This window comes from Salvelinus fontinalis, chromosome 15, assembly GCF_029448725.1.
Source record: "Salvelinus fontinalis isolate EN_2023a chromosome 15, ASM2944872v1, whole genome shotgun sequence".
Lineage (NCBI taxonomy): Eukaryota > Metazoa > Chordata > Actinopteri > Salmoniformes > Salmonidae > Salvelinus > Salvelinus fontinalis.
This window is the reverse complement of record NC_074679.1, coordinates 41,895,773-41,907,823: the sequence shown is the minus strand read 5'-3', so window position 1 is coordinate 41,907,823 and position 12,051 is coordinate 41,895,773. Positions and strand designations below refer to the sequence as shown.

General features: G+C 45.2%; 1 protein-coding gene across 1 annotated transcript in view; it reads right to left on the bottom strand.

The window, feature by feature from the left end:
* Positions 1-12,051, bottom strand: part of LOC129811998 (EMILIN-1-like) — a 63,941-nt gene that overhangs the window by 16,778 nt on the left and 35,112 nt on the right. The window contains exons 2-4 of the mRNA XM_055863866.1: positions 6,626-6,748; positions 4,434-4,651; positions 1,769-4,264 (exon numbers count right to left, since the gene is read on the bottom strand). Of these exons, the coding sequence (XP_055719841.1) occupies positions 1,769-4,264; positions 4,434-4,651; positions 6,626-6,748 (2,837 nt within the window). The remainder of the gene's footprint in view (positions 1-1,768; positions 4,265-4,433; positions 4,652-6,625; positions 6,749-12,051) is intronic.

The following is a 12,051-nucleotide window of genomic DNA, read 5'->3' as shown; positions in this document are numbered from 1 at the left end:
TCCATTCCGAATCATGCTGGTGCTTCTTCCCGAGCTAGCATCCGCTGAGGCCCGAGAAGGGCTGTCAGAGGAGGGCACATTTACATGCCTCGTCTGAGTCTTTGCAAGATTGGCAATGTTTTGTTTTGGCGATAAAAGAGATGTTTTAACTTCCAACTCCCTTGTTATAGCTTTGCCATTGCCGGAAGTCTATAAGATGCTCTCCTAGCTTTGCCATTGATTAACTGAAGCAAGCATACTCATCGTTTTTTTGTTTGCATCCCCACCGTCACAGAATTGTTGTTGTTTACGCAATCCAAAAACATTCCATTATAAATCACAATCTGGGTCAAGTGCGCATAATTTGAACGCTTATTCTATAAAATACGATCGTACAAACATTGTAATTTTGGCGCGCATAGAACGGAGTCATGAGCGCATACGAGTGCGGGTTCCGCGGCTAATTATCTTCACAATCTGACAAACATTGTGGTCAGGACAACCCAGGGTATAACGTATGTCCTCTTTGTAACTGTAGCTCAAACATAGCGATCAGAAATGTTGACACTGTAAATTACATGACTTTTCAAATATGGAAATATGAAGTGCTTTGGTTTGCTTGTATGACATCAAAGCGGTACTTATAATAATTCTCAACGTCTCATCTTTCAGAAAACATCATCTTGATTTACAGCATTTGCCTCACTCAGACAACAAGTGGAGAACCTGAGCTCTGACGTCATGTATAGCAATGTTACTGTAAATTTAGGTGATTATCAATGATAAAATCTGCAATTTTCAACCCTTATACGGGATTACAGGGGGTGTGAGTGAATAGGGCTACTGGCAATGTCCATGCTAAAACGAGTTATATCCATCTAGAGTCCTCTATATATTTCTATGTTCCCACCAGACACAGAATAATTGTATTATTTGAACACTACGACCTAAGACCTACGCGACCCGAGAAGCTTCAAGGAGAGTCATGAAAGACTGCATAACACTAACAGACATACACATGCTAATAGCAGGCCACCATTTAATAACATGTGTGACACACACATTACAAACATTTGTTTAAATGTCTGGATTATTCATGTTTTTATAATCATCAGTCTGTTTCTTTGTTGGTGTTTGATAGGTCTCTGTGTGTATTGTAGCTAGCATTGTTGACACTTTGTTGCAAACGTGTTACTTTAAAACTTACATGCACACCCTTATTCATTGTGTTCTTATTTCCACTGGTTGTGCTGTGTCTCATATACTGGTCTAGTATAGACAGGACAAGGTTAGCCTGGCGTTTTTTTTAGACACATTATGGTTTTAGTACAGTTCTACCAAAAGCAGTGTACCATTCAAACCTCTAGCCAACGGCACACTTACAAAGCACAACATGTGTGAGTGAGGGAAGGTTTCATTAACATATCACTGTATTGAATCAGTATGAACTCAACAAATGCTCAAACATTGTCAATGTAAATCATGTCTAAATGGACATGCTCTATATGTCGAGACCATGCACTGTTTAGTTTCTGTAGTTACCTACATTGGATCAAGGGAAAGGCAACCTCAGTCCTGCCAATACACCTGACTCCAATAATCAAATAATGATGGTCTTCAGCTTAGATTGCAATTAGTTTATTCAGGTGTGTTAGCTATAGGGCTGGGGGGAAAGTGTGTCACCAATCAGGCACCCGAGGACTGGAGTTAGTAATCCCTGATCTAGATCATCACTTTTGAAACAGCTGGGAGAAAGGGAAGGAATATAGTGTCAAGTCAACACACTCACCGGTCAGGTCCTGTTCCGAGAGGTTCTGGAAATCCTTGAGGATGTGGACGATGGACGAATTGAGGTTCTTGATTTTCCCGTGGATCCTGTCCAGCTGAGTGGTCTGGATGTTCTTGATGACCCCTCCGTGGGAGATGACCGTGGCGTTCAGGCCGTTCACACAGTTCCACAGGCCCGACACATGCTTGTTCAGCCCATCCTTGATCTTCTGGAGCGAGTCCGAGATGCCGTCCAGCCGTCCACACACACCCTCCATCTTGGACAGCCTCTTCTCCAGGCCGTCACCAGAGCGCTTGCAGTCACCCATCTCCACCACCAGGGTGTTCTCGAAACGGCGCACATCACGATCCACCCCGTCGAGGTGGTTGCGACTCTCCTCAATGTGCTCGGTCACGTCCAGCTGGATCTTGTCCAGCTCCGAGATGATCTTGTTCTTTGTGTTGCCCAGGTCTGTGATGATGCTGCCGTGTTTCTGCACTGTGTGCTCCAGGCCCCTCAGTGTGTCATTAATGGAGCTGAAGGTCAGGATGACCTCGGACAGCTCGCCCTGCAGGGACTTGAGGTGGCCATTGTTAGACGTTCCTCCAATCACACTGTGGCCATCCAGGGGCTTCTGGGGGTCATCCAGGCCTCCTCCAGTGCCGCCTCCTGTTGTTGGGGTCACAAGGCGGATCTTACACTGGCCACTACACTTCTCCACCTCCTCCTGGAGTTTTCCCACCTCCTCCTGCAGGGTGGAGCACACCTGCGAACAGGAGCTCTGGTCCGAGTCCACCCGTGTCCGGATGGCGTTGATGTCCTTCTCCCAGCGGTTCAGAGTGTGCTGTGTGTGGTTCTTCAGCTTCTTCAACTCGTCTTCCACTCTTCCGCAGATGTCGCAGTCGTCCACGCAACGACCCAGTGTCTCGATCTCTGTGACAATGCGGTTGAAGTGCTCGCCGTTGTCTCCGGTCAGGGCTTTGATTTTACGGATGTCGTGGCTGAGGTCCACCACCTTGTCCATTAGCGAGTCGCCTGAGACGGACAGGTCCTTGATACGTGTGTCGAAGCGGCGGATCTCGTCCTCGTTAGCCACCACCCTCCACGTGATAGACTTCACAGAGTCTCCATTGTAATCATTTCCTCTGTCTCCTCCAGCTCCACCCCATCGATCTCCGGTTCCCCCTGTTCCTCCTCTTCCTCCATCTCCACCTCCTCCAGTTCCGGTTTCCTCTGCTCCCCCTGCTCCTCCCCATCCTTCTCCAGTTCCTTTATTTCCTCCTCCATCTCCTTTTCCCCCTCCCCCTGCTCCTCCTCCATCTCCCCTCCCTCCTGTTCCCCCTGTTCCTCCACTTCCTCCTCTTCCTCCTCCATCTCCTCTTCCACCTTCTACCACTCCTCCAGCTCCTCCTCCTAATCCTCCACAGCCACAGTCAGTCAGACTCTTGTCTAGGAGTGCCGTAGAGTTCTCCAGGCGGGTCAGCTTCTTGTCGTGGTCCGACACTCTGTCCTTTAAGATGCCCACATCCAGCTCTATGTCTTCGATGCGGTAGCCCTGGGCATCGAAGCGGTCCAGGAACACAGTCCGGAGGTCACCGAGCTCACGGTGGAAGTAGTCCTTCAAGTCGTTCTCTATTAAGGTGCAGCTCTCTTCTGTGTGCTGCACTGTGCTGTTCACCCGCCTCTCCAGGTCCTTCAGACGGCTATCCAGCCTGTCCTCTATAACCTTGGGTAACCCGCTGCCAGCATTGGGTCCAAAGCCACCACCACCGGGTCCAAAGCCACCTCCTCCGAAACCTCCGCCGCCATGACTACCACCACCACTTCCCAACTCCTTATCCAGGCGGTTCTGGATGACATTGTAGTTCTCCGACACAGAGCTGATCTTTGTCTCTGCATCTGTGACCCTGTTCTTGAGGTCGGTGACAGTGTTGCAGCAGCCCTGGGAGCGTGTGACCTCCTGGCGTAGGCCGTCCAGGTTCTGGCGGTAGCGTCCATCCACTGCGTTCAGCTGCTTTTCCAGCACCTGGATCCTCTCCCTGATCTCCTGCTGCTGCATTCGCAGGTCCTCCACCCCAGACTGGCAGGAGGAGCAGGACAGAGATACCCTCCTCTCCAGCTCTCTCAGGATCTCCTCTTTCAGCGTGCTGAGCGTCCCGCCACTAAACCCACCGGTGCCTCCAGAGGAGCCGCCAGCGCCACCCCCGAGATCATTCCCCCTGCCAGCATTCCCATTGACCAGGTGGTTATTGATGCTGACCAGTGTCTTGTCGTGGGCCTGGGTCCGGTTGTCCAGCTGGTCCAGTTTGGTCTGGATGCTGTGGATGGTCTCTTTGATCTCGGGCTGGGCTGAGTCCGCCGGGGTCTTGGTGCCGCCACCGGTGAAACCCGGTTTGTGCATCTCCTCCTGGAAGCGTTCGTTCATGCCCCTCAGGGTGGACTGCAGGTCATGGAGGTCCTTGGTCAGGCTCTGGATCTTGTCCTCCAGCTGCCGCATCTTGTCACCGTCTCCTCGCCCTGGAACACAAACACATTATATTACAGTATATAATCTACTGTATATAGTCATAGATTCATCATGTATACAATTTGAGGAGTGGCATGGGGACATAGAGGAGGACAGAAGTAGGAAGAAGAAGAAGAGGGAGACATAGAGGAGGAGCAGAACAAACAGACATCCACCCACCGTCTCCCCCATTCTGTCCTCCGTGTCCTGTGCCGGTTCCAGTCTGACCCGGTCGGGAAGGTTTCGGCCGGGGTCTGGCTGTAGCAATCTGTGTCCCAGACCCTCCGCTCGGCCCCTCGCTACATTCGTCCCCAGTGTAACCATGGCAACATTTCCACTCCATGTCTGTCACCATCTTGTAGGCCACCTTGTACCGCGGCTTCATATATGTTCGATACCTATTGAGAATCAGAGACAACAACGACAACAATGGTGAAGTGGTTCGCAATGAGGTTGTCTCACCCATCTAAATTGAATGCACGTATTTTGGGTCACACTAGAGAGGAGTGTCTGCTAAATGCTCATGTAACTGATGCTATGCAATCATAATTGGTCGCATGTGGTAATTGTCAACTTATTGTTCATCTGCCTTTTGCCCCATAACACCACTAGTCGTTGGCAGAACATAACATTAAACATTAACTGAAGAGCCTTGACACATTCTTTTATTTTACTACTTCACTCATTTTGTTTATACAATATCCGTAATTTCCCTTACACGTTGAGTTTCAATGGGCCTGTCTGCAATTCTGAACTCTTGAAACTGCTCTCAGTCTAAGGCCTCAGTTTGGAGAATGTTTATATGTCAATCCAAACTCAGTCATTACAGGCCACAAAGCCAGAGGCCAGGCATTTTCTGCCTAATTACGTTTTCTATTTAATTTGGGGTTTTAATTTCGTTCCCGGGCTTGGAGGCATGAACACAAAGCTTAAACAGCAGACGCTGGTTTCTGCCCTGACAGGCACTTTGAGGTAACTCTAAACCCCGGTATTCACCGGATACCAACGTTGATTAAATCATTTACAGGGAAACTATTCAGACCTTAACATGTTTGTAATTAATCCACCAGCTCCTTTCCACACAGTATCAGAAATGCCTGTCACTCTCTATTGTGAAAGACTTAAGCATGGTAGGTATGCGTAGCATTCTCCTTTTACCTAATCATGTAATCTGGAAAAAGTAACAAGAATTTCAGGATTGGGGAAACAGAATGCACTGCATTTGATAGCACACATTTGTGATAACTGCCAAAACATACTTAATTACTGTATGAACAAACTTAAGACCCAAGTCAAGTGGCCCAATATTTACATGAACCTAATTCAAACTCAAGCTGACCACCACCCTTCGTTTTCATTGGTCAGATAACCGTAGTTCATAAGAGACCCCTCCCCTCTCTGATGGATGAGAATACTTCCACTGTATGCAAATTCCTGAATTAACTCCTCAGGCTGTAGCAAACATACTGTATGTTGCAATGGAGAGTAGAAGCCAAACTCCAAAATGAGATCCTAAAGCATTGTCAAACAACTAGAAAAGATAAACAAACACACATGCACACACACACACACTCCACAAACATGCGCTCGACACACACACACACACACTACACACGTACACAGACAGATTTCAACATGTTGCTTGGACCACGTTCAGAAGAAACTGCTTTTTATTTTCCACTTTAAACTGAGAAGGAAATAAATGTTTCGCAATTAATCCCCTTGTGCGTGAAAAGGCATATATTGTTTCCTTTCCTGTATATGCGCTGTACGGTTTAGGCTTATACACAGTCATCTGTTACCCAGCTGTGAGAGAGCGTCAGAGGGAGAGACAGAGGCTCTGGCAGTAGAAGGCCTTCAATCAACAGGACTCAGCTTGCACAGCCACGGCATTGTCCATCACACAAATGTCAATTACAGAATGACAGCTCTTAGCCTACCATGCCTAGAATCATTCAAGAGAAAGATAGAGAAAGACAGGAGAGAAGGGAGATGAAGAGAAAAAGAGAGAGAGGGATGCTGTATAGTATGGGCTTCAGATTAGTCAAAAAGTTCCTGATTTCCCAGAGATATTGGTTAAGTTTTGCGAGTCGTCACGTCTGTCTTTCCAATCTGTTCATTCCATAAGCAGCGTGGGTGAGTGTGTGTGTTGGCAGACATTAGAGGCATTAGGTCCAAAAGGTCCTTCTTACACAATTCCCCTCAGCCTTGGCATTCTTTCATCACTATATCCTCTGTCTGTCTACAGTAGATGGGCAAAGACGGATTCATGCAGTGGGTGTCTGGGTATACGTGTTTAAACGAAATGTATAAGAGTAAGTATACGGCACCAGGTGGTAGTACGTGTGTTTGTGTGTTAGGAGCATACTCACATCACCGTGCGAGAGCACTGTGTGCCCCAGGAACAGGGGTGGTAGTCAGGCTTGGCGTAGGTCTCCACTCCATCCTCCACCACACAGCTCACTGTCTTTGTAACCACATACGCACACCAGTTTCTACAGGGCGAGAGAAGGAGAAGGTTAGTTTGAGATTGATTCATACACATGCTGTACGCACATAAGCTTAGAGATCAGAGATGCCATACAAATCATGGGAATACACTAAGTATTCAGAGCTGAGATGAGAAATGAGTGAAAGAGAGGGAGTGTACAGTTTAATCATGTATAAGTTGGGTACCGGTAAGTGATTCATTGCTGGGAATACTACAGTGTCTCCAGCATGAGTAACTATCATGGTCTTGTCATGAGTAGGAACAAAAATATATGGCGAAGCAAATACAGTAGTGCACATTTGACTACGATCTCAAGTATTGGTTCCTCTAACAACAAATCAGGACTCCAACAGAGAGCTGGCCTCATCTGTCTTAACTAACATGCAGTAGGGGCTTAGTGGAATTACAGCTATGCGCAGTAAAAATTGCACTAGATTTGACCAGTTTCCATAGGGAATAGAGTGCCATTTGGGACTCAACCAGAGGGAGACAGCACTGAGCTGACTGCAGAGGGAGTGGCAGTAAGATTTAGGGCGGCTGGTCTGTCACTTTTTCCATGTCAGCCCCAGGGCCACGGTTGATTTAGGGCTGGTCTTGTCTGGGGCCGCTATGGCCTGGTAAAAGACTAGGTTCTGCAGAGAAAGGAGCTGTGTAGCGAGTGTGTAGTCAGTGTGCTGTAGTCGGGGTCCCTTGCAGAGCAAACTAAATCTCTGTGGTCACACAGCAGCTGGACTCTGGACGCTCAGTCACATGAATCTGGCAGAGTTTAACACAAATAGAACAATGCATGGGATGTAACGCTGGGATAGAACAGTAGACTTGCAGGCACTAAAAAGTTGTGCTCTGATATTAGTTGTACAACATGATGCTTTATCATATCCTAGTGCTAGTTTGTTACAAAAACCTGTACCACTGTACTTTAGAAGAATGGTACAGAGCACTGAGACCGACCACTGGCAGAGAACAGTAGGAATAAACTAGGAACTATTCCCAAACAAAACACAAATGCTCAGGAATTCAATGATGGTACTGGGCCCATTCTAACCATTCCATTCCATTTCTTAATGTGGAACAGATAGACCAAACAGCAGGTTGGCGTTTATTGTAATGAGTCTTTTCCTGGAGGCAGAACTGAGCAATTTCCCCTTGGATAGTCCAGCTGCAAAGTCAAAATGAGCTATATTGTTAGGGTTAGGCATTAGGGTTAGCGTTGTGGTTAAGGTTAGGGTTACGTTTAAAATCAGATTTTATGACTTTGTGGCTGTGCCAGCTAGTGACCCTTCTGCAGAGCTTCCTCCAGAACCAGATCCATGACGAAAAAGAACAGAACACCAGACCCAATTCAGACCATTAACTCCCTCCTGGAAGAACAGGTTTGGTTTTAGTCTGCCAGGCAAGATCAACAAACAGACCACACTGTGTGGGAGAGGAGAGGAAAGGGGAGAGGAGATGATCAGCTGTCTGACTGTCACTGGCCTGACACAGTGATCCTCCATCAGACTATAGGCTGTGGTCTGTCTGCCACTGAGGCTTTCACTCTGGATTCATCATCATCGCATCACTTTTCAAACGCTTGGATTTAAGACACATGGGAAAGACACAGTATGCATGCAATGCATTTCTTAGCATACCAAACTAACCAGGCCAGGCATTTTGTATTACTCATATTCTCAAGCTTGAGCTTACTACTTTCTAGTGCCAGCGAGAAGCCCGGTTTCTCCCCACATCTGACATCTGTCCTGTGTTTGAGCAGATAAGCCAGTGTGCAGCTTTATAGGGACAAACACAGAGGGTTCTAACTAGCCTAACCATCCGGCATGGCTCTTGATTCAGATTTCTTCGAGCAGCAACGTTCCTCCATGATGCGCTTTTGGCACTGGGACAAAGGCTTTGGTGTGTCTATGTTGCAAGCATCATTTGGAAATGATAACACATGGCAATAATGTCATCTCTTCCCAAAACCGTCCCTTCCTCTCTTTCTCTTTTTCCCCCTGCTTCTCTTTCTCAGTACGGCATGCTCTCACTCCCCAGATAGCAAAAAATGTCCTCCCACTTCCCGTGTGCTGCCTTCCTTACACCCAAGGCTATAAATTCCTACCGCCAGCGGGCGAATGGAGTTTGCCGTTCAAGATGTGATTTACATCTCTGGCGGGTAGCCCCTACTCATAGGACCGCTAGAAACCCTTGGCGGGCCACTTTTGTGTCTCGCGCATTTTGCCTCCACTAGTCAAGCCATCAAGCCATCTAGCCATGAGCTAATTTGAAAGACAATAGCAAGGAATTTCTCTAATCTCAAATTCGGCCTGACACCTTCCAGCTAACCACAGCCAGCCAGAGGATGCAAACTGTTTTTGTTGTTTCTATAAATACCTTACATTTGTTGTGATTTTAATTTGAATAGACTTATTTGCCAATTTAATAAGACAATACAGCCACACATGTGGGCATAATGCATTTACAATCATTGAGGATGACACACAAAAGTGATACACCTAATCATTTACAGTTTAAGTAGATCAATTATTATTGATTATGGCCAAAAATAGTCTCCATTTTTGCCATTGATTTAATATACTATATATTTGAGGCAATACAAATGGTTCCTTTCTAGCAATAAATGCCACTCCCTAAACCGTACAGTAGGAGGCGTCAGCTCTTAAACGCCACAGAAGAAGCAGAAAAGCTTCAACAGGAAGTTATCTTTGTCCATCGAGTTTTCAAACCTGTCTTTGATACAGATAGTAGCCAGTAGCTTTTTTTAGATAATTTTTTTCGCAGGCCTTTGAAAGCCTGTTTAATTTGTTTTACTTATCACCACTGAACGTTTTGATATACCGAACAAAGCAGCACTCATTCAGTCGATATACACTGAGTATACAAACCATGAAGAACACCTGCAATGTCTCATTGAAGATCTAGATAATTTTTCTGTACTCTCTGGACTAAAACCTAATTATGATAAGTGTACAATATTACGTATTGGATCCTTAAAAAATAACTTACATTACCTTGCAGTTTACCTATAAAATGGGCTAATGGTGAAGTAGACATACTCGGTATTCATATCACAAAATATATAAATAAGCTGTCCACAATGAATTTCAATAGAAAACTTGTAAAAATAGACAAGATCCTGCAACCATGGAGAGGTAAATACCTGTCTATTTATGGAAAAAATTGCCCTGATTAACTCCCTAGTCATATCTCAGTTTACCTCTAAAAGGTTCACTCATTCAAAAGTTTTATTTGAACCCTAAATGGTTCTAAAGTAGATTACTAAGAAAAGCTCATCCATTGTTTAAAAATTGCCTTTTTGCCTTTGTGCAGATTGCCATGTCTCATTTTTGATTCATTGAAAATGATACTTTTTCAAACTATCTCTCTTTTTCAAACAAGCATTGCAGAGCTGGCTACAATTTCAATTTCTTCCCCCCTGAAAAGATAGAACAAATATTATGGCTGAACTCAAATGTGCTGGTTGATAAAATGCCTGTATTTATGGGAAAGATGTTTGAAAAGGGTATTTTGTTCTTAAATGATATTGTAAATTGGAATGGTAGAGTTATGTCCTTCATGGAGCGGGTTCAACACCTTGTAGAGCCAATGTCCCGGCGAATTGAGACTGTTCTGAGGGCAAAAGTGGGTGCAACTCAATATTAGGAAGGTGTGCCTAATGTTAGATATGCTCAGTGTAGATAGATGGAGCACCAAGAGAAAGAGTGAGACACTACAACGGGCCAACGGTGCCAAGTTTGGGCCGCAATCATGAAGGTAGCTAAGAACATAGCTGTTACCAACTTGAATGTAAATACTTCTGTTGCCAGAAGATACCGACCCTACCGTTAAAATGTTTACACTGAGCTGCACTGGGGTCGGAACGCAATCATGCTTACATTAAGACACTGTGGCGCCGGCAAGAGATATGGGTCGGAAAACGTACAAACTACTGTTCAAAAATGTGGGGTCACTTAGAAATGTCGTTGTTTTTGAAAGAAAAGCAAATTTTTTGTCAATTAAAATAACATAACATTGATCAGAAATACAGTTTAGACATTGTTAATGTTGTAAATGACTATTGTAGCTGGGAACGTCTGATTTAAAAAAAATATACAGTATATATCTACATAGGAGTACAGAGGCCCATTATCAGCAACCATCACTCCTGTGTTCCAATGTCACATTATATTAGCTACTCCAAGTTAATAATTTTAAAAGGCAAATTGATCATTAGAAAACCCTTTTGCAATTATGTTAGCACAGCTGAAAACAGTTGTTCTGTTTAAAGAAGCAATACAACTTCTTTTAGACTAGTTGAATATCTGGAGCATCAGCATTCGTGGGTTTGATTACAGGCTCAAAATGTCCAGACACAAATAACTTTCTTCTGAAACTTGTCAGTCTATTCTTGTTCTGAGAAATGAAGGCTATTCCATGCAAGAAATGTCCAAGAAACGGAAGATCTCGTACAACGCTGTGTACTACTCCATTCACAGAACAACGCAAACTGGACAGCATCCCGGAGTCGCCGCTTCACTGTTGACGTTGAGACGTTGAGGTGTTTTGCGGGTACTATTTAATGAAGCTGGCAGTTGAGGACTTGTGAGGCGTCTGTTTCTCATGTCGAACAAAGAGACTTGAAAATAGCTGTGCAGCAACGCTCCCCATCCAACCTGACAGAGCTTGAGAGGATCTGCAGAGAAGAATGGGAGAAACTCCCCGAATACAGGTGTGCCAAGCTTATAGCGTCATACCCAAGAAGACGCGAGGCTGTAATCGCTGCCAAAGGTGCTTCAACAAAGTATTGAGTAAAGGGTCTGAATACTTGTTTTTGCTTTGTCATTATGGGGTATTGTCTGTAGATTAATGAGTAAAAAAAAAAACAATTTACTCAATTTTAGAATAAGGCTGTTACGTAACAAAATGTGGAAAAAGTCAAGGGGTCTGAATATTTTCCGAATGCACTGTATGTAATGGGGAAATTGATATACCCTAACAATCAAACGCAAACAATTCCCACAATGACGTTTTGAAACAATGTTTGTGCAGAAATTGTCTGGAGAGAGCTCAGTCGGGAGAGAGAAGTGCATTGAGCATCTGGGCGCATGGTCAACCCAACATCTACATTGGCCATGCAGCATTTACGGTGATACAGCATCCGCAGAAGTCGGGGCATTCATATTTCTTACGCTTCGCGGAGCAGTGCAGAGCTTTTGTCAATGAAGTGAGTTTGTGTTTTCTACAGGATGTACCACCCCCACCTACCATCAATTAATCATGTCAATGCAGATCTATACAGAGCCCTCCGCA